The sequence below is a fragment of the Loxodonta africana genome, chromosome 12 (assembly GCF_030014295.1).
Source record: "Loxodonta africana isolate mLoxAfr1 chromosome 12, mLoxAfr1.hap2, whole genome shotgun sequence".
NCBI classification, from domain to species: Eukaryota; Metazoa; Chordata; class Mammalia; order Proboscidea; family Elephantidae; genus Loxodonta; species Loxodonta africana.
Window position 1 is genome coordinate 96,987,224 of NC_087353.1, and position 27,087 is coordinate 97,014,310.

Genomic DNA, 27,087 nt, shown 5'->3' on the forward strand with positions numbered 1-27,087 from the left:
TTCACTCCTAACATTATTTAAGTCTTAACAAAAAGCTGGAACTGTCCAACCCAAAGACCTCACTGAGTCAAACATTACATCATCAGTTAGGAGGTAACTTCTAACTCCTAAAAGCTTTTCTACACGGAAATGACTCATTGGACATACTTTTTCTGAAAAGCTCAGAATGTCAAATAAACCTGTTATGAGCAGAAACCTAAGCTCTGGAGTCACAACTCTGGATGTGAGACCCACAGACAACTCTATCACTTACTGGCTGTAACTGACTGGCAAGTTTCAACTCCCTTATGCCAGCTCCATCACAGAACTATTGGGGACATTAATTCAATTGCAATTCATGCCAGCAAATCATGTGTCATGCCAGAAGTGTACTGGATGCTGAAGATATTACAATGATAAATTCTTGTACGAGAGACTGACTTGATTTGTAAACTTTCACTTAAAGCACAAAAATTAAAAAAAAAAAAAGATACTGCAATGAACAGAACCACATGGAGTTTATTCGGTTATTAAATAAAAACAATAAGAATACTGTCATTACGTAAAAAATGATAAGCATGGTAAAACCCGTTGCTGTTGAGTTGATTCTGACTCACAGCGACCCCACAGGACAGAGTGGAACTGCCCCACAGGGTTTCCACGGAGCGACTGGTGGATTTGAACTTCCAATCTTTTGGTTAGCAGGGTAGCTCTTGACCACTCTCCCACCAGGACTTCAAGCACGGTAAGTGTTATTGAGGATGCACTGGGAATGTACAGAAGGAGGACCTGACCTGGTCCCGGGGTGGTGAGGAGGCCACAATGCAGCTGAGGCTTATGAGAAGTGGGGGCAGGATAAGAAGAAACACGCTAGGCACAACCAGCAGCATTTTCAAAACCACAAATGTCACTGCGTAAAAATGCTGTTACTGCTCCCTGTTGGGTGGGTCTCCAACTTCACGATGCCTAGCGGATAGTAAGCATTCAGTAGTGGTACCCTAACTTGGCCCAACCAGCCCATTCCCCTACCATACCACTGCCCTCACCCTTCTGCCAGCGAGCATTGGCAGGGCCCATCCACCTAAAGCTCACTTCGCTCCCTGCTGTGGCTCCACAGCCCTAAACCTAAATCAGGACTGCACGACTGGGCTCACCTTCAGACGTCGGCCCTGCAGTGAAGGTACTATCCAGCTATCCCTCACCTACCCACCCAGTCCTTTATTTGCTACAAATCTCTAGTGTATAAAAAATGATTAAATTGTAGAATTCTGACTTTTTAAAATAAGTGTACATTCCACCTTTGATTAAGTATTTTTTTTTAATGGACAACAAAAAAAGAGAAAACGGTTGTTCACCTCCCGTTAGTGTATTTACTCACTCCTTTTAATAAACACACTACACAATAAACTCTAGGGGCCAAAGTCAACATCAGCACTAGGCAAAGTAACAGCCTTCTTCCCGTAAAGAATGGAAGCTGTATTTCGTCACGGCTTTGACTGATGCTGCCCAGAATTTTTGGAAGTTACAGCTGCTCTGGAATTTCAAATTTTATATATTTTGCCACTTGCTTCAACTTCTCTGAAACACTGAGAGATGCTGTAACTCTAGAAAATAAACATGCGTCTATCAGAAGAAAGCTCACTTGGCTCTACACTGGATTTGCCCCTAGCTCCTGACATTACATTTAAAAAAAAAAAAAAAACTTGCATGTTTCTCCTACCCCAGCTCATAGAAATAGCCAAGATTCAAAACAGTAACTTAAGCTCCTATTCTGGTCTTCATTTTTCCATTAAGAAGAACTTTAAAAACTTTTTAAACTTTTTTTTTTCTTTACAAATTCCGATGTTACTTCATGAAATCTACAAGCCAAAACTAAACAGTACTCTGACCAATAAATCTAGAAACGGTGTCGACTTCCTCACATTAAAAAAAAAAAAAAAAAGGCGGGGAGGAGATTCAGGAATTTTCTGTTTTTGTCCTCCTTATAAACTGATCTTAAACCCAAAAAAACCCATTATCATGGAGTAAATTCCAACTCATAGCGACTTTACAGGGCAGAGTAAAACTCCCCCATAGGACTTCCAAGGAGCTGTTGGTGGATTCAAACTGCTGACCTTTTGGTGACTCTAAAGACAACTATAAAGCAAAATATGGAGCCAGTACTGCTATCCAGAGGAGTCCCTGGGTGGCTCAAACGGCAAATGCTCGATCACTAGCCAAAAGGTCAGTCAGAACTCACCCAGAGGTGCCTTGGAAGACAGGCCTGGCAAACTGCTTCCAAAAAGTCGGCGTTTGAAAATCTTATGAAGCAGTTCTACTCTGCACGCATGGCATTGCCATGAGTCTGAAATGACTGGACAACAACAACTGCTCTCTAGAAGTACCTAGATCTGCAGTAGAAATGTGAATTTTAACGACCAAACAGATACTTATACTTGCTGAATAACTTTAAGACCCTGAAGGTGCTTGATTTACACTGAGAAAAAGGGCGTGGGGATTCTGTACCAGTAGGCCATTAATAAATGCATAACTGCAGATAATATGTTCAGAAAATATATGAACTAACAGAGCAGTTTAGTACTACAAAAACCCCAAACCCAATCTGATAATCTGATGTTCTGCTACTATCAGGAGACATCACAACCAACTCACAGAAAGCTAACCATTATCACCACTACAGGCTTCAAAAAATAAGATTCTGTGTAAAGTTTCTAGAATAGTCAAGGCTGAAGATACTATCTACAACAGATTTCAAATCTGAAACAGGCTTTACTCTAGACCACCCTCCTAGAACCATCAAGTCTAACCCTCGGGTTGCAGGCATTTAAGTCAGCCAAAGATCTAGAGTTCAAAAATAAGAATTTATTCCTAACTGCACACCACCCCCATCTCCTTTGAAATCAAATCCTCTATTAAAACATCCCTTCTGATATTGGGGAGGTATGTGATAAAGCAAATAGAGCAAAATGGTGATTACAGAAAATAGGTAATAATATACGAGTGTTCACTGTACAATTCTTTCAAATTTTTCTTTATGTTTGAATTTTCTTAGTAGGATGTTGGAGGAAAAACATTCTCTCTGTTGACATGTAGTAACTGCCTTGGAAGCAGGACTCTGAAAAAACATCTCCTTTCTAGGAAGACAGCAATTATAAGATAGAGCTACCTGATGACGCAGAGGTAAAAAAGCAGGAAGTACCAAGAGTTTAGGTGACTAATGTAAAAGATAGAGCATTATAAAAACTTGAACTTAGGGTTTCCAAAAATGGATTTTTGATACCCCCCCACTTAACCCAATCCCAAACTTTCCCATTTGAAATTTAAAAATAAATAATGATGTATAATTTTACGAAACTAGACCACAGTCAAATACTAAACCTAAATTTGGAAACCAGTAGAGAATCCAAATACCTTTGCGATAGGTTAAGAATAAATACTGAATCCCACGTCGCAAAAGGAAAACACACAAAGACCATTCATGAACAGCTTAAACAAATTCACAGGTCACACTACCCCTGATTGCTCAATGGAAGTAGAGTAACCGGTATACATTCCTGTGAGGATGACATCATGGGAAGCTTTTATCATGATCAACTGAGTTTCTGGACAGCAATGTTAGACACTGGGCTGAATAGACTACCGGCCCAAAGCGGACACCATTTTGTATGAGTAAAATAAGGAGGACTTCAGTTCATTCTCTCCCATCTTTCTATACAACCAAAGCCAAAATGCAAAACAAAGCCAATTAAAAATGGTTGTTTACATCTATTTGAATATGAGATGCTGTCTTCCCCAGGTAAAATCTAGGGGCAGAGGTTCCCCACAAGGAGCTAGTAAGTACTGAGTTCTGGAAGGACTATTTTAACAGAATAAAAAAGTATCCAATTTCATCTCATATTTTATACCAAATATCATCAGACTACTATACAGGAAATATTCCATTTAGAACACATGATGACTGATTTTATAGTTATAACACAGCTTTTAACTATAGTTCTTAAGAATATTTTAAAATAGTCTAAATATTTGATATTTAGATATGTAATATTTAGGTTATCTATGTTGGTTTTTTTTGGTATGTAGGTTAGGAAACCCTGGTGGCGTAGTGGTTAAGTGCTACGGCTGCTAACCAAAGGGTCGGCAGTTCAAATCCACCAGGCGCTCCTTGGAAACTCTATGGGGCAGTTCTACTCTGTCCTATAGGGTCGCTTTGAGTCAGAATCGACTTGACGGCGCTGGGGTTTTTTTTTTTTTTTTTTTTTTTGTATGTACAATAAGTATTTTTACACAGGCAAGCTTCAATCAGTTTTCCATTATTGCTTAAATTGCGCTCAAATTGCTTGAAATTCCACAACACTGACTTCTCAGCCCCACAAAATTCAGATCCATACTTACAGCTTTAACAAATTTTGAATAAAAGAACATTCCACCTGTATCATCAGGAATATATTTTATTCCATTAAAAGCTGAGAAGTATTTTTGGTCTGGAAAGCCATGCATCTACATTTTCCCTATGTTGTATTTGCTACTTAAAAAAAACCATACCCATTGCCATTGGGTGGATTCCGACTCATAGCAACCCTACAGGACAGAGTAGAACCACCCCACTGAGTTTCCAAAGAGTGCCTGGCGGATTCAAACGACAGACCTTTTGGTTAGCAGCCACAGCACTTAACTACTACCGCCACCAGGGTTTCCATTTGCTCCTTACCAGTCCTTATTTCAAGTAATACAGCTTCAGTTTTTTGTAAAGGTACATTTCACTTCTAATGTTGCTCAGCCTTAGCCTAATATTGCTTCTTGACTACAACATCGAGAATACCAAGTACAGCATTAGAAGGCTAATTGAAAACTCAGGTCAGGAACTGTGTTTTATGCCTAGCACTCCCTCACGGAGCCTAGCTGTGCCTCACAGTAACAGAAGCAGCAAAAATAAGAATAATGGAAGCTGGCACTACTAAGCACTCACCCGGGGGCCAGGCACCTGGGAGGTACTTAATATACAGCATCTTGTTTAATCCGCGAGACTTCCCCTTGAGGCACCTCTCTTGGGGGATAATGATCTGCTCAAGGTTACCCCGTAAGTGGTGGGCAGGGATTTGAAGGGAGGATTCAGATCTCATGGTAGGCAGTCAATAAGTTGTTGGACTATAAACTAGTCAATACAAATAGTAGCTAAACATATCTGCTAGCACTTATGGTTTCCCTTCTGATATTTTAAGGTAAGAATATTACATCCTATGGTTGAATATGGAATTATCAGCAATTCATTGACTTAAAAAAATACTATGTATTAGTTCATATTCAAAGTATTGGGAGCTGTGGTACTGCTATGGCTGCTAACCAAAAGGTTGGCAGTTTGAATCCACCAGCCGCTCCTTGGAAACCATATGGGGCAGTTCTACTCTGTCCTATAGGGTCGCTATAAGTAACAATCGACTCAGTGGCAATGAGTTTGGCTGTCGTAGGCATTATAGATTTAGCATTTCTAACTTTTAAAGGAAATTCAGATAATTAAAAATGTTCCTAAGAAAAAGTGACATGTTTAATTAATTCATTATGCAAATATCAAAACTTCATTTAACTGAATCTATTGATCTCACACTTAAGCCAATTAACTGAACGTGTTTTAGTCAAATGACAGAAAGCAAACCTAACTCGTTGCCGTGGAGTCAGTTCCGACTCAGGGTGACACCATGTGTTACAGAGTAGAACTGCGTCATAGGGCTTTCTTGGCTGAAATATTTACAGAAGCAGATTGCCAGGCCTTTCTTCTGAGGTACTGCTGAGCGGGTTTGACTGGCCAACCCTTAGCTTAGCAGCTGAGTGCAAACCGTTTACGCCACACAGGGGCCTTAAAGCTTTTAAAAGGTTTAAAAACAGAAAAACAAAAAATTTTTACAAATTCTTAAGTGAGAGAAACAATTTTCAGTTATATGTATAGAACCACCAAGTATTAACACCCTTCTCACCTCTAAGTCCGACAAGTCAATCAAATGTCTAATTGTTCTTGCATCTCAATTGTCACAGAGATCATTTCAAATGTCAAACTTAGAATTAATAAATTCACTTAGAGGCATACACGCACAATCAGTACTGATGACAAGTTTGAAGCACGCTAATTAAAAGATCAGTGACTCCAGAACTTCTCCCTCGACTCTACACACTTGAGAATGTATCAGCTGCGTTCTGAACGTGACGAAACTGGTAGTGAGTTTTCAAGCTTCCCTGTTAACACCAAACTACACGAGCGAGGCTGAGACGCACAACACCGCTCGGATTATACTGAGAGTCTTGTTTCTATGGGAGGAAAAAAAACCTGCATAAGACAAGTCTTGTCTTCCTCTAGGGCCTGGAACCCCCCCAGACAGTAATGAAAAGAAATGCCTTGAGTCACAGGGCAGCTCCGCTCTGGCAGCCTGTTCTGCTACACCCCATACCTAACGCATTAAGTGAAGGCCAATTTTTTTTTTTTTTCTGGTGGGGGGACCACATCATGTTCAACGAAGGGAACAATCTTAATCACACCCAGCTCCTTTCTTCACAGCTAAAATCTTAAACGCTTCTCCCAGAGAGCAAATTGACAAAAGCAGCACAAAAAGAGTAGATGGGAAACTTAGGGGGCAGTAAGTTTATGGTAACGAGGGAGGAACAACTCAGAAAAGGAGAGGAGGGGAATGGTTGAACAACTCGAAGAATGTAATCAATGTCACTGAATGGGACGTGTAGAAATTGGTGAATTGATGAATGCTCTGCGCACATTCCCAACAACAAAATGAAATGAAATATATTTAAAAAGTTTCTTTAAGAAATAGCAAAAATTATCATCTAAAAGCCCTAGAACCGGCGAAGCGCAAGTCGAAGATATCTCATCACAAAGAAGTTTGGGGTCGCCAACCCCGCCCAGGAAAACATTCATCCAACATTATTAACTTGGCCACTGTTGCCCACGAAAGCGCTCAATGGGGTGCATGGGGCACGAGAGGATCCTATAAAAGCCGACGGTCCTTTTTTTTAAAAGGCGACTCTAAATCCCACCTAACCGACAGGCAAGTAAGGGGAGCGTGGGGAGCAGCGCTGGGAGGGGAGTTGGGCATTCGGCGACTCCGGCCCCGGCGCCCACCGCGGGCCCGGGAGCAGGGCAGGAGCTGGAGGGTGGAGTTCACTTTCCCTCCAGCCGGCGCTCATTCCCTCCTCCACGTACAAAAAAAGGCGGAACCAGGCCCGCGCAGCCCGGTCCCGGGAAGAGGGGAGGGGGTCCGCGCCGCCGCCGCCCGGCCCGGGGAGGGGAGGCCGGGCCCGGCCCCTAGGCGAGCCCGCGGCTCCGGCCTCCCCGGCCAGGGCCGCCCCCCGCCCGCGGCCCGACCCCCGCCCGCGGCCGCCCTGCCCGGCCCCGCGCACTCACCCGTCTCCCACCACCACACACTTGATGGCCTGCATCTGGGCCGCTCGCGGGGAGGCGACGGCGGCCGCGCGGTGAAGCAAGAAGCGGCGGGCGCGGGGCGCGGCGGGCAGGCGCGCAGCTGCGGGCGGCGGGGCGCGAAGTGCCGGGGCCGCTGTCCACGCCGCCTTGCGCTCAGCGGACTGCGAGCCGGAGCCGAGCGGCAGCCACCACCCAAAGCTGGAGGAAAACTGCAGAGAAACAGGAAATGGCCGCTCCACTCACATCCGGCCTCCCCTCCCCCGCGCCGGCGCCGCCGCTCCCAGGCTCCGGGGCGGGGCAGCGCCCGCCGGCCCGCCCGCGCGGCTCCCGGGGGGCTCCTCTGGGCTTCGGAGACGCCCGGAAGCTCTCGGAAGCGCTCGGCTGCGACCGCAGGGCGAGCCTCAGAGGGCCGCTTGGCGGGCGGGGCTCCTCTTGGCTTCGGAGACGCTCGGGAACGCCCGGAAGCGCTCGGCGGCGGCTGCGGGGAGGGCTGCCATCTTGGGGCCACGAGCCTGTCTTTGGCCGGTCGAGGTTGTGGGGGCGCCCTGCGCCTCGGGGACCGGCCCTGGAGTGGGGGATTCTTCTCGGCACAGCCCCCAGGATTTAGGCATTGAAAGATGCACTGAGTTCCAGGAGCCACGCTTACGCAGATCAGCTCCTGTCCGAGGTCATCTGAAGGGTATTGATTCCAGCCCACACTTTTTATTATCCATTTTATTGTGATAGTCACCTAAGGTCTTTCTAGAAAATTCGGAACCGAAAACTATATCAAAACATACACCGCACCAGTGTTCAGAGAGAACCCATGTTCATTCAGCAAAAGAAAGTGTTTAATTTTCTTCTTCTGTGTTATCATCTTGTATTATTTTTAAAATGTATTGAGGGCCAACTGTGCCCTATGTTTTGTACCAAGTTCTAGAGATGAAACTGAACAAAAATGCCCTTGTCTTTATACCAAAGCACTAAAGTTCGGTATATTTTCTAGTTAATTTTTTATATACGTAGAGAACCAAACCCACTGCCGTCGAGTCAATTCTGACTCATAGCGACCTTATAGAACAGAGTATAACTGCCCCATAGAGTTTCCAAGGAGCGCCTGGCAGATTTGAACTGCCAGCCTCTTGGTTAGCAGCCGTAGAACTTAACCATTACACCGCCAGGTCTTCCGTACGTACATAGAGAACATGGTTTTAATAAAATTGAGAGATCAATGTTAGAACATAGTTAATGGCTGCTTGCTATTCTATTATGCCCACATAACTTAACCAATTCTTCTGTTACTGGACAGTTGGAATGTCGCTAATCTTTATTATAAACAATGCTGGAATGAGCGTGTTTATGGAAGAATGTTTTCCTATAGTTTTATTTCTTTGGACTACCAGTAACCAGTTGCTGTTTAGGCGATTCTGACTCATGGCAGTCCCATGTGTGCCCATGTATGTCAGATTAGAGCCATGCCCCATAGGGCTTTCAGGGGCTGACTTTTCTGGAGTAGATTGCCAGGCCTTTCTTCTGAGATGCCTCTGAGTGGACTTGAACTGCCAACTTTTCAGTTAGCAGCCAAGCTCATTAACCATTTGCATGACTACTTTTACCATAAATGCAGTTACTGGGTCAGTACCGGTGAATGTTTTTAAAGCTTTTATACATACATGTAGTTGAATTGCCCTCCTGGAAGCTGATAATCAGTTTACACTCCTATCAGCACTGTTTGAGAGTGGACCCTCCAGAGAAGTTAATTTCCACTTGTATTTTCATCTTAGTAGGACCTTCTTTCCCTATGACTTACTCTTTTGCCCAGTATTGTACCAGTTTTCTGAAATCAGACCCTTTGAATACAAGTATATATTTTTTTTTAATTTTTAAAGCATTTTTTGCTTACAATTATTTCAAAATAAACATATTCCCAGGGCAAAGGGCACCTTCTTTTTGCTCTGTTCATAAAGATCACCCTTGAGGAATAGTTGAAATTTCAAAGGTGATAGAGAAACAACATCCTGTTTGCTGTCACTGCTGAAAAAATTTTCTAGTTGACAAACCTAACTACTCAGCATGATTACCTTCATGTGTTACCAGGGGCAGATAAAAGGGTGGGGACTCATCAGTAATACAGTTCAAGAAATATCAGTGTTGTGCTGTTGTTTTGTAATGAACTGGTAGTAAATAAACCAGACAGAGACATAGTTGCCAGGACACCAGGCCTACTGTGCTCATTGTTATAAGTAGATTACAAGTATGGTGGTTATCAGAAGGCAAAGCATGGAAAAGATATTCATGCCTACAAAAAGGTTTTCTTCAAAGAGATGACAGTTGAGCTGAGAGTTGGAAGATGGATTTGGATAGGATTTTTAGTGGGTATTGATGGAGCAAGAAGAAAAGAGTTTTCCACAGAGAGGACTTTATTCATAGGTTACATGGCCAGCAGAAGAGTAGGCTGTCCTCAGATGTGACACAGAGAAGACAAGCGTTTGCACTGTTCAGGTCTCGAATCCAGAGAAGTATTCACAGGCTGGATGACAAACTGCATTGAATCTGGACTTTATTCTTATATTCCTCATTTTATTAATTCAAGAAGTGACACAATAAAATTCAAATTATTATTTCTCCAGATTGGTAAAGTAGAAGTCCACTATAAAGAGGTTCGACTGTGAAGCAACCAAACTAATGTTCAGTGCACATATAAAAATCATACTTAATTTAAAACTCAGTGATCACCCTTCTCCAAGTTTTTCCTTCAGTATCTACTTATAATTTTCCCCACAGAAACAAGTGATCAAAAAAAGTTCCAATTAAAATTAATAAAAGCAAATAAATACTCAATTAGACCATGCGTTTTTCTGAACGTGCTACCTGGTTAACTCATTTATCAAGTGTATGGAATCCTGTACCCTGTTTAGGTCCTTCATTCAAGGTCATTCATTTACTCATTTCCTGAGCACCCACTTCTGTTCCATTCACTGTCTAGGCGTTGAAAGTGTGAAATGAACAAAACAGAGCCCTGCCATTGTTGCTAGGAGCTCCAGGTTCTGCTCAGCACTACTCCATCCAAAATCACAGAGACTGAGTTGGGAAGAGGGAAAGGCAAGCAAGAAGACAGTCGCAACTTTGTGCCATCCAAGACTGCCTGGCAGGCAGTTTGTTGAGGCTGGTTTATATAGGAAAGATTAGTTTCAGAATACAAAATGGTGCAGGCACAGAGCATTTTAAAATGAGTAAGCATTTTCTAAGTCCTGGGTTCAATTCCTCATGGAGGAGGAAGTTAGCCATTTTTGTTTGTTAGCATGTTAGCTCTCAACCCAGGTGCAGAGAATTTACCACACATGAGGCAGTTAATGAGCTAAAGGTTATCTCTAGTGCCAAGATGGAGGGCAGGACCTGTTTTGGTCGATTTTGGCTAGCCGGTGGCTATTTCTTTTCAAAGAAGTTCTGAGAAGAAAAACAACTTTAGGAAATGGGCTGGGTGAGGGGCTGTCCTGAGGAGACAACAATTTTAAGAAAATGTCTGTAGCCCTGTCTTATCATCAGAGAATCTACATTCTAGTAGGGGAGGTGCATAATAGGCAAGTAAATATACAATACAGTGAAGTTCATTTCCAGGTTAAAATGGTGGATCACAGAGATCTAATTTCACGTCCACCAAAAACCTTGTAAGAACTTCAATAAAGGAATTAAAAAGAAAGAAAGAAAGAATCTTGGAACAGGGAATGGGGAAAAAGACATCCTGATGTCAGAAGCTGAAACCAGATAAGTAGATGAGGGGACAGAGTGGTTGCAACTGACTTAGCCACCTGAAACAGACCTAGACTGGTAGTGAGAAAAGCTGATCAACACCAGCTCTGTAGCAGAGAATCAGGGGCTCAAAACCAGCAGCACTGGGTCTTTATGGATGAAGGGAAAGATAAGGAGGATGGGGCGAAAGCTGAGAAGCTTGGAGCCCCCTACCTTGCCTCCCACCATGCACTAAGCAGAGGGGCCACCTTCCCTCCCATCTACAAAAGACTGGAGGTTCCTTTCTAAAACAAGATGAACCAGGGAATCTTTAGATAATGAAACAAAAACAAAGGAACTTAGTAGCCTTAGGCAGAGTCCTCAGTCCCTCCCAGCTTTCACTTTGCCCCTATGGCTCCAGGAAGCCCAAGAGATACACCCTTCCCTAAGAGTGTGGAGGGCCCTTCTCTGGAGAACCTGCCTTGCGCAGATGGGAAAAACAGATACAATATGGGGAGGGATCACCAGCAAGCCTGTACTCCTAAGCAGGTAGCTCAGGAAATCCTCCAGAAGGGAAGCTAGAAAATAAAGTTGAGGAAAACAAAAACAGGGCAGGGAGAAGAGAACTTTTTTTTTTTTTTTAAAAGCTATCAGAATATTCAGATAAAATAATATAATTTAAATAAGATATATAGGGTCTCTACGACTTGGAATTGACTCTATGGTAATTTTTTTTTTTTTGTATTACAAAAAAAGAACATTCAGAAGATTAAGGGGAAAAAAACTCTTGGAAAATAAAAGAAAGCTAGCAAAAATGAAAAAATAGACAGGTTGAAACATCAACTTGAGGAAATTTCCCGAAAAGACCCAAAAGACAGAAAGATAGAAAAATGGAGGAGGGAATAGTAAGAACATTATTAGAAACAGCCCAGGAGGTCCAACCATACTAATAATAGGAAGTTCTACAAAAAAAGAACACAGAGAAAGCAAAGGAGGAAATCATCAATGAAAACGTTCAAGAAAATTCTCCAGACCAGAATGACATGAGTTTACAGATTGAAAGAGCCAGTCTAGAGAAGGAAAACAGACCCACCACATTGTAAAATCTCAGAACAATGGAATTGATAAGATTCTACAAGCTTCCAAAGAGAAAACACAGGTCATAAGGAAACAGGAAACAGAATGGCTTCAGGTTTCCAGTTACCCTACTAGAGTAAAATGCCTTCAAAATCCTGAAGAACTCCTCAGAGCCAAAGGATTGATCAAGTGGGAGGGTAAAATAACATTTTCATAGTAGCCAAAAGGTAGAAAAAACCGAGGTGTCTATCAACAAATGAATTAAAAAAAAAAACCCCATTGCCATCCAGTCAGTTCCAACTTATAGTTTAGGACAGAGTATAACTGCCCCACAGGATTTCCAGGGAACACCTGGTGGATTTGAACTGCAGACCTTTTGGTTAACAGCCATAACTCTTCACCTCTACGCCACCAGGGTTTACAACAAATGAGTGGATACACAAAACGTGATACATACCTTCAATGGGATATCACTTAGCCATAAAGAGAAATGAAGTCCCTGATGCATGCCACAATATGGATGAACCTTGAAAACATGATGCTAAGTGAAGTCAGTCAGTCACAAAAGGCCAAATAGTATATGATCCTGCTTATATGAGGTAGGCAGATACATAGAAACCAAAGTTTGTTAGTGGTTACCAAGGGTGGGAGGGAGGTGAAAGGGGAACCGGCTTAGGGGGCACTGAATTTCTGTTAAAGGTGGCGGTAGTTGCACAATGTGATGGACATTATCAGTGTCACTGAATTGTACACAAAAAAATGTTGAATCACCAAAGGTTTTGTTATATATGTATGTATAAAACCACAAACAATTAAAAGTAATATAAAATGAGAGCCTTTTCAGACAAGGAAGTTCTCAAGAAGTTTTACTTCCTACACACCATTTCCCAGGAAGCTGGCAGAACCCCACACACCATTTCCCAGGAAGCTGATGGAACATGTGTTTCTCCAGGAGGTGGAAAGAAAGCAAGAAGAAGCCTTGAGACCCAGAAACCAGAGATCCACACAGCAGAAGGTAGCTGGGGCCCTTGGATGATGGTGACTGTGGCACAGACCAGCCCACATTAGAGCAGAAAACTTTGAGGTCTGTGTCCAGACCATGGCCATTTACCCCAGGGTAGATGGCCAGGGAGAGTGAAGACAAACCAGCACTCTTGTTGACCAGCTCCACTGTGAAGACAGGGCAGGGATGTGACAACAGTGAGACGATAGAGAAGTATGTGCTTGATGGGAATGGTTAACCTGGAGCCTGGGCTTTTTTTCTGTATCCAACATTTTGTTATAAAATTTTCAAACATGCAGAAATGTTGAAAGAAATATACAGTGAACACCCATATATTCATCTAGGTTCAGGAATAAATTTAATTTTTAGATGACTTTAGTTTTTTGACCAGTTTTAGATTTACAGGAAAATTATGCGAAAAGTACAGAGTTCTCATCTACCTTCTCCCCCCCTGCACACAGGAAAAAAAAAAAAACTTGCTGTGGAATCAATTCCAACTCATGGCAACCCCATGGTTGTGTCAGAGTAGAGCTATGCTCCATAGGGTTTTCAGCGGCTGAATTTTTGGAAGCAGATTGCCAGGCCTTTCTTCTGAGGTGCCACTCGCTACACTTGAACCTACAACTTTTCGGTTAGCAACCATTCACGCTACCCAGGAACCTGCCCCTGCGCGTACTTTCTCCTATTAACATCTTGCATTCCTATAGTGCATTTGGTACAGTTGATAAAGCAATATTGATATATTATTAGGTAAAATTCATAGTTTGCGTTAGGGTTCACTTTGTGTTGTACCAAACCAAAACCCTCTGCTGTTTCTAACTCTTAGTGACCCCATAGGACAGAGTAGAACTGCCCCTAGGGTTTCTATCGAGTGCCTGGTGGATTCAAACTGCTGACCTTGTCCTGTCCAGTCCTATGGATTTTGACAAATGCTTAATGCTTTATGTCATGTGTCTACCATTACAGTATCATACAGAACAATTTTACTGCCCTAAAAATGCCCTGTGCACCACCTATTCACCCTGCCCTCCCCCTGGCAACCATTGATCTCTCCCCTGTCTCTATAGATACAATTAACATTTTTCTGTACTTACTTTTTTACACATCTATGTATCTATCCATTTTAACAATTCATGTAATTTTTTGGCGCATTTCAAAATAAGTTATAGAAACCAGTACATGTCACCCCTAAACACCTCAGAATGTATATCATTAATTTGAGGTCAATATTTGTTTATTTGCCCCCACATGTCTGTCAGTTTGTCATACTGTGGGGGCTTGCTGGAAGCTGTGCCACTGGTATTAGATACCAGCAGGATCACCCAAGGCGGACAGGTGTCAGCTGAGCTTCCAGACTAAGACTAGGAAGAAGGACCCGGAAGTCTACTTCTGAAAAGAATTAGCCAATGAAAACCTTGTGAATAACAGCAGAACATTTTGTCTGCTATAGTGCTGGAAGATGAGCCCCCTGGGGAAGAGCTGAAGAGCTGCCTCCTCAAAGTAGCGTTGACCTTAATGACGTGGGTGGAGTCAAGCTTTCGGGACCTTCATTTGCTGATGTGGGATGACTCAAAATGAGAAGAAGCAATGGCAAACATCTATTTTAATCAGAACCTGGAATGTACAAAGGATAAATCTAGGAAAATTAGAAATTGTCAAAAATAAAATGGAACACATAAACATCGATATCCTAGGCATTAGTGAGCCGAAATGGTCTGGTATTAGCCATTTTGAATTAGACAATCATATGGTCTACTATGCTTGAAGAGGAATGGTGTTGCATTTGTCATCAAAAAGAACATTTCAAGATCTATCCTGAAGTACAGTGCTGTCAGTGATAGAATAACATCCATATGCCAACAAGGAAGACCAGCTAATACAACTGTTACTCAAATTTACGCGCCAACCACTAAGGCCAAAAATGAAGAAACTGAAGATTCTTGACAACTTCTACAGTCTGAAATTGATCAAACGTGCAATCAGGATGCACTGATAATTACTGGTGATTGGAATGCGAAAGTTGGCAACAAAGAAGAAGGATTGGTAGTTGGAAAATACAGTCTTGGTGATAGAAACGATGCTGGAAATCACATGATGGAATTCTACAAGACCAATGACTCTTCATTGCAAATACCTTTTTTCACCAACATGAACAGCGACTATACACATGGACCTTGCCAGATGGAATACAAAGGAATCAAATCAACTACATCTGTGGAAAGAGATGATGGAAAAACACATCAGTCAGAACAAGGCCAGGGGCTGACTGCACAACAATCAATTGCTCACATGCAAGTTCAAGTTGAAACTGAAAATTAGAGCAAATCTGTGAGAGCCAAAGTATGACCTTGAGTATATCCCACCTGAATTTAGACACCATCTCATGAATAGACACTTCACTAAAGAAGACATTCAGGTAGCTAACAGATACATGAAGAAATGTTCACGATCATTAGCCATTGGGGAAATGCAGATCAAAACTACAATGAGATTTCATCTCACTCCAACAAGGCTGGCATTAATCCAAAAAACACAAAATAATAAATGTTGGAGAGGCTGTGGAGAGATTGAAACACTTATACACTGCTGGTGGAAATGTCAAATGGTACAACCACTTTGGAAATCTATTTGGCGCTTCCTTAAAAAGCTAGAAATAGAACTACTATAGGATCCAGCAATCCCATTCCTTGGAATATATCCTAGAGAGATAAGAGCCTTTACCCGAACAGATATATGCACACCCATGTTTATTGCAGCACTGTTTACGATAGCAAAGAGCTGGAAGCAACCAAGGTGCCTATCAACGGATGAATGGATAAATAAATTATGGTATATTCACACAGTGGAATACTACGCATTGATAAAGAACAGTGAGGAATCTGTAAAACATTTCATAACATGGAGGAATCTGGAAGGCATTATGCTGAGTGAAATTAGTCAGCTGCAAAAGGACAAGTACTGTATAAGACCACTATTATAAGAACTTGAGAAATAGTTTAAACTGAGAAGAAAGCATTCTTTTGTGGTTACGAGAGGGGGGAGGGTGGGAGGGTGGGAGAGGGGTATTCACTAATTAGTTTGTAGATAAGAACTACTTTAGGTGAAGGGAAAGACAACACACAATACAGGGGAGGTCAGCATAACTGGACTAAACTAAGAGCAAAGACGTTTCCTGAATAAACTGAATGCTTTGAAGGCCAGCGTAGCAGGGGCTAGGGTCTGGGGACCATGGTTTCAGGGGACATCTAAGTCAATTGGCATAAAAAAATCCATTAAGAAAACATTCTGCATCCCACTTTGAAGAGGGGCATCTGGGGTCTTAAACGCTAGCAAGCAGCCATTTAAGATGCATCAATTGGTCTCAACCCACCTGGATCAAAGGAGAATGAAGAACACCAAGGACACAAGGTAATTACAAGCCCAAGAGACAGAAAGGGCCACATGAACCAGAGACTACATCATCCTGAGACCAGAAGAACTAGATGGTGCCCAGCTACAACCAATGACTGCCCTGACAGGGAACACAACAGAGAACCCCTGAGGGAGCAGGAGAACACTGGGATGCAGACCTCAAATTCTCATAAGAAGACCAGACTTAATGGTCTGACTGAGACTGGAAGGACCTGGTGGTCATGGCCCCCAAACCTTCTGTTGGCCCAGGACAGGAACCATTCCCGAAGCCAACTCTTCAGACATGGATTGGACTGGACGGTGGGTTGGAGAGGGATGCTGGTGAGGAGTGAGCTTCATGGATCCGGTGGACACTTGAGATTATGTTGGCATCTCCTGCCTGGAGGGGAGATGAGAGGGTAGAGTGGGTTAGAAGCTGGCGAAATGGACACGAAAAGAGAGAGTGGAGGGAGAGAGTAGGCTGTCTCATTAGGAGGAGAGTAATTGGGAGTATGTAGCAAGGTGCGTGTAAGTTTTTATGTGAGAGACTGACTTCATTTGTAAACTTTGACTTAAAACACGATAAAAATTATTTAAAAAAAAAAATTTAGACACCATCTCAAGAATAGATTTGATGTGTTCAAACCTAATGACCGAAGACCGGATGAGTTGTGGAATGACATCAAAAACAGCATACGTGAAGAAAGCAAGAGGTCATTAAAAAGACAGGAAAGAAAGAAAAGACCAAAATGGGTGTCAGAAGAGACTCTGAAACTTGCTCTTGAACATTGAGTAGCTAAAGCAAAAGGAAGAAATGAAGTAAAAGAACTGGACAGAAGATTTCAAAGGGTGGCTCAAGATGACAAAGTAAAGTATTATAATGATGTGTGCAAAGAGCTGGAGATAGAAAACCAGAAGGGATGAACACACTCAGCATTTCTCAAGCTGAAAGAACAGAAGGAAAAATTCAAGCCTCAAGTTGCAATAACGAAGGATTCAATGGGGAAAATATTAAACAATGCAGGAAGCATCAAAAGAAGATGGAAAGAATATACAGAGTCATTAAACCGAAAAGAATTGGTTGACTTTCAACCATTTCAAGAGGTAGCATATGATCAGGAACTGATGGTCCTGAAGGAAGAAGTCCAGGCTACACTGAAGGCATTGGCGAAAAACAAGGCTCCAGGAATTGACAGAATATCGATTGAGATGTTTCAACAAACGAATGCAGTGCTGGAGTGCTCACTTGTCTATGCGAAGAAATTTGGAAGACAGCTACCTGGCCAACAAACTGGAAGAGATCTGTATTTATGCCTATTCCCAAGAAAGGTGATCCAACCGAATGCAGAAATTATTGAACAATATCGTTAATATCACATGCAAGTAAAATTTTGCTGAAGATCATTCAAAAGCGGCTGCAGCAGTATATCGACAGGGAACTTCCAGAAATTGAGGCCGGATTCAGAAGAGGACGTGGAACCAGGGATGTCATTGCTGATGTCAGGTAGATGTTGGCTGAAAGCAGAGAATTCCAGAAAGATATTTACCTGTGTTTTATTGACTGTGCAAAGGCATTCTGCTGTGTGGACCATAACAGATTACAGATAACATTCAAAGAATGGGAATTCCAGAACACTTAATTGTGCTCATGAGGAACCTGTACATAGATCAAGAGGCAGTTGTTCACACAGAACAAGGGGATACTGCATGGTTTAAAGTCACGAAAGTGTGCGCCAGGGTTGTATCCTTTCACCATACCTACTCAGTTTATATGCTGAGCAAATAATCTGAGAAGCTGGACTGTAGGAAGAAGAATGGGCCTCAGGATTGGTGGAAGACTTATTAACAACCTGCATTATGCAGCTGATACAACCTTGCTTGCCGAAAGTGAAGAGAACTTGAAGCACTTACTGGTGAAGATCAAAGACCACAGCCTTCAGTATGGATTGCACCTCAGCATAAAGAAAACAAAAATCCTCATAACTGGTCCAATAAGCAATATCATGATAAATGGAGAAAAGACTGAAGTTGTCAAGGATTTCATTTTACTTGGATCCACAGTCCACACCCAATGAAGCAGCAGTTAGGAAATCAAAAGAGGTCTTGCATTGGGCAAATCTGCAAAAGATCTCTTTAAAGTGTTGAAAAGCAAAGATGTCACCTTGAAGACTAAGATGTGCCTGACCCAAGCCATGGTATTTTCAGTCACCTCATATGCATGCGAAAGCTTAAAGAAGACGGGAGAAGAATTGACGTCTTTGAGTTGTGGTGTTGGAGAAGAATATTGAATATACCATGGACTGCCAAAAGAACTAACAAATCTGTCTTGGAAGAAGTACAGCCAGAGTGCTCCTTGAAAGCAAGGATGGTGAGACTGCGCCTTACGTGTTTTGGACATGTTGTCAGGAGGGATCGGTCCCTGGAGAAGGACATCATGCTTGGTAAAGTACAGGGCCGGTGGAAAAGAGGAAGATACTCAACGAGATGGATCGACACAGTGGCTGCAACAATGGGCGCAAGCATAAAAACGATTGTGGGCATGCCGCAGGACCAGGCAGTGTTTCGTTCTGTTGTACACAGGGTCGCTATGAGTCAGAACCGACCTGACGGTACCTAATAACATTTGTTTATAGTTCCTTTCTTTTATAGGTAAAAATTATATACAATGAAATGCGCAAATGTAAAGTTCCTTTCACTGAAAAATGCAAACACCAGTGAAATGCAAAACCCCATCAATATATAAAACATTACCATCACCCAGGAACTTCCCTCATGCCCCTTCCCACACCCCCAGAGGCAACCATTGCTGTGATCTTTTTCATAGAGTAGATTTGCCTGCTCTAGAATTTCTTATAAATGGAACCATACAGTATGTACTCTTTTGTGTCTGAGTTCTTTCCCTAACCGTAATGCTTTGGAGATTTGCTCGTGTTGTTGCTTCTCTCAGAAATACTTTCCTTTCTATCTGTAAGTAGTAATCCATTGTAGCATTACATCATGGTTTGTTTATCCATTTCCTGTTGATGGGCACCTGGGGTGTTTCCAATTCGTGCTATCATAAATGAAGCTGTTAAGAACATTTTTGTACAAGTCTTTTTTTAGATACATGTTTTTATTTATCTTGGGTAAGTATGTAGGAGTGGAATTGTCAGGTCATAAGGTAGGTGTATATTTAGTTTTATTAGAAATTGTGGGACTTCCAAATGGATTGTACCATTTCACATTCCCACCAACAATGTGTGTCACTAATGCTGGGCATTGTCAGTCTTTTTAATTTTGCTCATTCTGATTGGTTTCTAGTGGTATCTCATTATGCCTTTAATTTGCATTTCCCTTATGGCTAACGATGTTGAATATTTGTGTGAGTGTGTATTTATTAGTGTACCCCTCTTTTAACCAATAACTTGGCAAGAGCCTTCTGTTCCCTGTGGACTGCAGGTAAAACAAAACACAAATTTTCCCAAATAATAAAAATTCTGTCTTAAAAAACCACACTCGTTGCTGTTGAATTGATTCTGATTCATGGCAGCCCCATGTGTTACAGATTAGGACTGCCCCATAGGGTTTTCTTGGCTGTAATCTTTATGGAAAGGAGTGCTGGTGGCACAGTGGTTAAGCGCTCAACTGCTAAGGTCAGTGGTTTGAACCCCCAAGCCAGTCCGCTGACAAAGATGTTCCAGTCTGCTTCTGTAAAGATTTACAGCCTTGGAAACCCTATGGGGCAGTTCTACTCTGTCCTATAGGGGCGCTATGAGTCGGAATTGACTTGACAGGTACTCTTTACAGAAGCAGATCACTAGGCCTTTCTCCTGAGGTGTTGCTGGGTGGGTTCAAACCACCACCCTTTAGGCTAGTAGTTGAATGGAAACTGTTTTTGCCACCCAGGGATCTCCATTATATATACTTGCTTATACATGCATAGACTCTGGAAAGAGACACCAGAAGCTGGTAACAGTGGTGGCTTTCATGGAGGGGGCTGGTAAGAAAGGGTGTGAGGGAGACTTTGACTGATTACCCTCTGCTCCTTTCAAATTTCGTACTGCCAGAACGTATTACCTGATCAAGATAGGAATAAAAATTAAACTGACTCTAATAGGTTTTAAAAAGTATATTAAAAAAAGTTCTAAAGTGTGTAAACATATTTTGCTATTTTGGTGAAAAAAGTAAAAATCCCAAAGTAGGATCTAGACTCCTTCAAATATGAGCACCTAGTGGCCCATAGAAAGCCTTCTCTTAATCAGGTAATGCTTGTTGACATTTAACATTGGAATTAGGATACAGAAGAAGGGGTGTTGAGTTCAGAGCCCAGGAGTTACTCCTTGCTGCCCTGGCCTGCCCCCAGCTTCCACACCAGTGGGCTCTGACTGCTAAGTCATTAAGCCTTTTTGCTAATCTGGACAACAAGGAGAATGAACCTTGTGATCTCAACGTGATGGGTCCACAAGTCCAGCAAGGGTTGTAAAGAGGGGAAGGAACAAGAATGTACCAACGACTTATAAGTTATTATTGTTAAAGTCATACATGCACATTGTTAAAACATCAACTAGTACAGCAGAGTTATTCTAAAGACCACAATCCCCTGTCCAGCTTTTCCCTGGGTCTCCCTACCCCCAGTCCTGTCCCTAAGGGGCAACTAGTTTTTTAAAAATTGTGAAATACAAGCACAGAAAAGGACCAAAACCAAAAAAACCCAAAGCAATTGCTGTCAAGTTGATTCTGACTCATAGTGACCCTATTGGACAGAGCAGAACTGCCCCATAGAGTTTCCAGGGAACACCTGGTGGATTCAAACTGCTGACCTTTTGGTTAGCAGCCACAGCACTTAACCACTACACCACCAGGGTTTCCAAAGAAAAGCACATAAAACCTAAATGCACTGTTTGTAGGTAACCACTTTTAACTATATCAGTTTTCTTGTGGTAATTTCCTTTATGTCTCCATGTAACAAGCTTATGCCACTATTTCTTGCTTTTTCAACTATAAACACTATCTCTTGACATTCTGCATTGATCAGTGAGGATTTACCTCACTGATACCACAATTCATTCCCCCCTTACTGTATATATCACTATTTTAGTTTTTCTCTTGGTCACCGTTTGTTATGGATTGAATTATGTCCCCCAAAAGTTATGTTGAAGGCCTAACCTCTGGTACCTGTGAATGTAACCTTGTTTGGAAATAGAGTTTTTGAAGATGTTATCAGTTAACATGAGGCCATGCTGGAGTAAGGTGGTTTCCAGTAAAAGAGAAGAAACGTGGAGAAACACACTGAGGGAAGACAGTCATGTGAACACAGAGTTGTGCTTAGCTGCAAGCCAAGGAATGCCTGGGCCTACCAGAAGCTGAGAGGGACGAGGATCTTCCCCTAGGGACTTTGGAGAGAACATGGCCCTGCTGACACCCTTGTGGGAAGGTACAGAGCATGTGGGAGATCATTATCCATCAGGAGTGGTTCTTGGGCTGCAGAAAACACAAAGCTACTCTGAATTCAGGGGGGAAGAAAAGATATTAATGGAAAGAATACCAGGTAACGTGCAGAATCAAAAAACAAAGGAAAAATGGAGTAACCAGGACTCAGGAATGACAGGAACCAGAGCCGCTCCTGTTGTTCTGGCTCAACACCCTGGAGCATGTTCTTTCTGAGGCACGGTCATCACAATAACTTAGACCCACCTGCCTCGGGGCCCCGGTGCCACTTCACCCAAGGTCCATTCTTGGCAGGAGTAAGAAGGGGAAGTGTGATTGGTCTGGTTTGGTCACCTGCCAGCTGGGGAAAAGGGATGGACACAATGACACACAGTCCACCAGAACCACAAGGAATGAAGCAGAGGAAGTCCCCCCAAAAGAATGCAAAAGAATGGGAAGTTGTGGTTGGGCAGGCAAAAATAAAAGATATCATCGTGTTCATTAGGATCAGGTTCAGTGCGAATGACAGAGAACTACAGTGACAATGGCTTAAATGAGATTAAAGTTTCTTTCTCGTGCATGTAAAAATCCAGAGGTAAATAATTCAGGGTTGTTTTAAATGGCTCTTATCGATGAAGCCTCAAGGCCCAGATCCTTCCTCATGGGCCAAGATGGAGCTCTAGCCATCCCATTTAAGTTCCAAGAACAGGAAGGAAAAATAGAAAAGGAAGCAAAGAGAATGTTTCTTCAGTATGTTTCTGGGAAGGTGTCATACTTCTTCCTAAATCCCATTGGGCAGAACTTAGTCCTATGACCACACCAAGCTGCCATGGAGGCTGGGAAACATAGGCTTTATGCTGACAGCCATTGCCCCACCAAAACTTGTTACCCCTAAAAAAGAGAAGAATGATCCCTAGAGGATAACTATTAAAACCAAAAAATCAAAGCCATTGTCGTCAAGTTGATTCTGACTCATAGGACCGTATAGGACAGCGTAGAGCTGCCCCATAGGGTTTCCAAGGCTGTAATGATTACAGAGGAAACTCTTGTGGTGTAGTGGTTAAGTTCTATGACTGCTAACCAAAAAGTCAGCAGTTCAAATCCACCAGGTGCTTCTTGGAAACTATGGGGCAGTTCTACTCTGTCCTATAGGGTGGCTTGATGGAATCAACTCGACAGCAATGGGGTAACCTTTACAGAAGCTGACAGCTATGTCTTTCTCCTGCAGAGCAGCTGGTGGGTTTGAACTGCAGACCTTTTGGTTAGCAGTTAAGCAGTTTAACCATTGTACCATCAGGGCTCCCATGGGCAGTTCTCCTCTGTCCTATAGGGTTGCCATGAGTTGGAATCGACTCATCAGCAACTGGGTAATTATTAGGTCCTGCCATATCTACCACGTGCAACCTGAGTACCTAGTACTTACATGTATACAGTCTTTCCACACGTTTAACATTTCTAAATGCTCCCACCCATCATAATAGAACCATCATAATTTCATACTCAACCAAGAGTGAACTTACCCCTCCTCAAGAGATACAACACAGTCAGGTCCGGGTACACAGAAGGTCTAAGTCTAGGACCTAGGGGCAATGTCCTCTTTCTTCAATCCCATCTCAGTATTTTGCAACCTGTGAACCAAACAAAAGCTTAATCACCACTAACCAACCCTATATAAAATAATGAGGAAAAGGTGGAGGAAAGAGACGGGAAATTTTAAAAATAATAATATGACACAACAAACAAGGAAATACAGGTAGATACTATTACAGTTCCCATTTCTACAGTCACAAACCAGTATCTGGCATTTATCACTTCCTTGTTCACTGCCTTTTGTAAGATTCTCTTCCTTTGGCTATCACCAAAGTTAGTTGAGGTTCTTTGAACAGTTGGTGTTATGGATTGAATTGTGTCCCCCCAAAATGTGTGTCAACTTGGCTAGGCTGTGCTTCCCAGTATTGTGTAATTATCCACCATTTTGTCATCTGGTGTGTTTTCCTATATGTTGTAAATCCTACCTCTGCGATGTTAATGAGGCAGAATTAGAGGCAGTTATGTTAATGAGGCAGGACTCAATCTACAAGATTAGACTGTATCTTAAACCAAACTCTTTTGAGATATAAAAGAGAGTAGTGAACAGAGAGACATGGGGACCTCATATCACCAAAATCAAAAGCCAGGAGAACAGCACTTCCTGTGGACTGGGAGTCCCTGTGCTGAGAAGCTCCTTGACTGGGGAAGATTGATGACAAGGACCTTTCTCCAGAGCCAACAGGGAGAGAAAGCCTTCCCTGGGAGCTGGCACCCTGAATTCAGACTTCTAGCCTCCTAGACTGTGAGAGAATGAATTTCTGTTTGTTAAAGCCATCTACTTGTGGTATTTCTGTTACAGCAGCACTAGATAACTAAGACAGTTGGGTAACCCAAAACTTCATCCCTGAAATGTCTGAGCCCTTGGTAGTTGTGGTAGGATTCTGGCATGTTTTAAAACTTTGTAATTGATCTATCAGTCATCTGTTGCTGAGTGATAAATTACCCCAACATGTAGAGACTTAAAACAACATCTTAGGTATCTACTGCTGCTGTAATAGAAATACCGCAAGTGACGAGGAGGGGGCCAAGATGGCTGACTAGGTAGAAGCTACCTCGGATCCCTCTTGCAACAAAGACTCGGAAAAACAAGTGAATCGATCACATACATGACAATCTACGAACCCTGACCATCAAACACAGATCTAAAGAGTTGACCTGAGTGACAGAGACTGAGAACAAACAACTATGGGGAAGCAGCGACTGTTTTCGGAGCCTGGAGCCAGCGTCCCAGTCAGGAAACCTTGGCGCTGGGCTTTGGACTGGGCACAGGGGAGCTGAGCATGGCATCGAGATGGTGGAAACACGGGTGCAGCCCTAGCCCCCAGAAGTGACCTCAGGGGAAGCCCAGCTAGTTCATACAGGCAGCGCAGCGACGCGGCTGACAGTAGGAGAAGTCACCGGGAGGCAGCGACTGGTTTTGGAGCCGGGAGTGCGGCATCCCAGCCAGGGAACTTTGGCGCTGGGCTTTGGACTGGGAGCGGAGGAACTAACCACGGCTTCTGGGACAGCACAAGCACAGGACGCAGGCCTGACCCTCAGGGGCAATCTCTACCCAGCCAGTGCACACAGTTGACACGCCCCTCAGGAATCTCAGATAAAACAGTCATCCCAAGCAAGATAAGTAACTTTGTCTATATTCCGGGGTGCTAATCTCTTCTATTTATCTGAACCCTCCCCTCCCCTTCCCAGGTGGCTTCATTAACATTGGAATTTCCTGAGCCAGAGAGTAAACTGCCCTGCGGTTTTTCTTTCTTTCTTTTTTTTTTTTTTGGTCTTTTCCTAACCCATTCTTCTGGCCTGAGAGAAGCAGCTACAAAAAACCCCAGGACCAAGAATCCTTCCCTAATTGGACTAAAAACACAGAACCAGCTCCAGCCAAGCATATGTGATCCACAGTCTTGAGCTTTCGTCCCCCACAGGGAACAAGGTGGCTATTATAATGCAAAGGCATTTCTGATAGGGATCTGACTGTAATTGTTTTAGCGGATTACTGGAAAGACAAGTTTCCCAGGTCTGATACCTCTGCTTATTCGACAGAGCCCTTACTGACCCACAACAGGGAACTGAGGGCTGAAGCTCCCCCCAGACCACCTAGCCTCCTGCCTTAGGGGTCTAAGGAGGGTGGAACCTACCAATCTGTACAGGTACTTGCATTGGGGGCCTAAGGTACAGCTGCAGAGCCCACCCACCAAAGTGCTTTAGGAATAGAGACACACCTACCTCACTGGCACTTGGGGGAAGCCTGTCAGCATCCTGCCCCCACTGGAGTGTGAACCCCTGCTGCTACCAGAATCTGGTGCACACAACTATCACCACTACTTCTCTAGGTGGATAGGTGACAGTCTGCACCACACACTTGATGACCCAAAATGAGATTCTACTCAAGAATAGTGAATGGACTCAGGCTTATATATCTGGTAACAACCCAAACCAGCTGGTAATAGGACATAAGTGATTCAAGGGCTACAACAATCAAGATAGCGCAATCTAGTAGCCCATCTATGTATATTGAAAGAAAACAAAACAAGATAAGACTCAGTGCGCAAATATAGAATAAATCACTACAATATCTTAGTGATGGCTCGGAGACAGCAGTCGGTATCAAACCACATAAAGAAGCAGACCATGATTGCTTCTACAACTCCCCAAACTAAAGAATCAAAATCTTTCCCAAATCAAGATACAATTCTGGAATTGTCAGATGCAGAATATAAAAAACTAATTTACAGAATGCTTCAAGACATCAGGGATGACCTCAGAAATGAAATAAGGCAAGCTACAGAAAAAGCCAAGAAACACACTAATAAAGCAGTTGAAGAACTCAAAAAGATTATTCAAGAACATAGTGGAAAAATTAATAAGTTGCAAGAATCCATAGAGAGACAGCATTCAGAAATCCAAAAGATTAACAATAAAATTACAGAATTAGACAATGCAATAGGAAGTCAGAGGAGCAGACTCAAGCAATTGGAATGCAGAGTGGGAGATCTGGAGGACCAGGGAATTGACACCAATATAGCTGAAAAAAATCAGATAAAGAATTAAAAAAAATGAAGAAACCCTAAGAACCACGTGGGACTCTATCAAGAAGAATCACTTGTGTGTGATTGGAGTCCCAGAACAGGGAGGGATAACAGAAAACACAGACAGAATAGTTGAAGATCTGTTGGCAGAAAACTTCCCTGACATCATGAAAGACGAAAGGATATCTTTCCAAGATGCTCATCGAACCCCATTTAAGACTGATCCAAAAAGAAATCACCAAGACATATTGTCATCAAAGTTACCAAAACCAAAGATAAAGAGAAAATTTTAAAAGCAGCCAGGGATAAAAGAAAGGTCTCCTACAAAGGAGAATCAATAAGTTCAGACTACTCAGCAGAAACCATGCAGGCAAGAAGGCAATGGGATGACATATACAGAGCACTGAAGGAGAAAAACTGCCAGCCAAGGATCATATACCCAGCAAAACTCTCTCTAAAATATGAAGGCGAAATTAAAACATTTACAG

At 42.7% G+C, this 27,087-nt stretch overlaps 1 protein-coding gene across 1 annotated transcript in view; it reads right to left on the bottom strand.

Annotated features, from left to right (window-relative positions):
* RAC1 (Rac family small GTPase 1) overlaps positions 1-7,514 on the bottom strand; it is a 23,499-nt gene extending 15,985 nt beyond the window's left edge. The window contains exon 1 of the mRNA XM_064296019.1: positions 7,385-7,514. Coding sequence (XP_064152089.1) covers positions 7,385-7,419 — 35 coding nt within the window. The 5' untranslated portion in view covers positions 7,420-7,514. The remainder of the gene's footprint in view (positions 1-7,384) is intronic.
* Between the last annotated feature and the right edge of the window lie 19,573 nt (positions 7,515-27,087).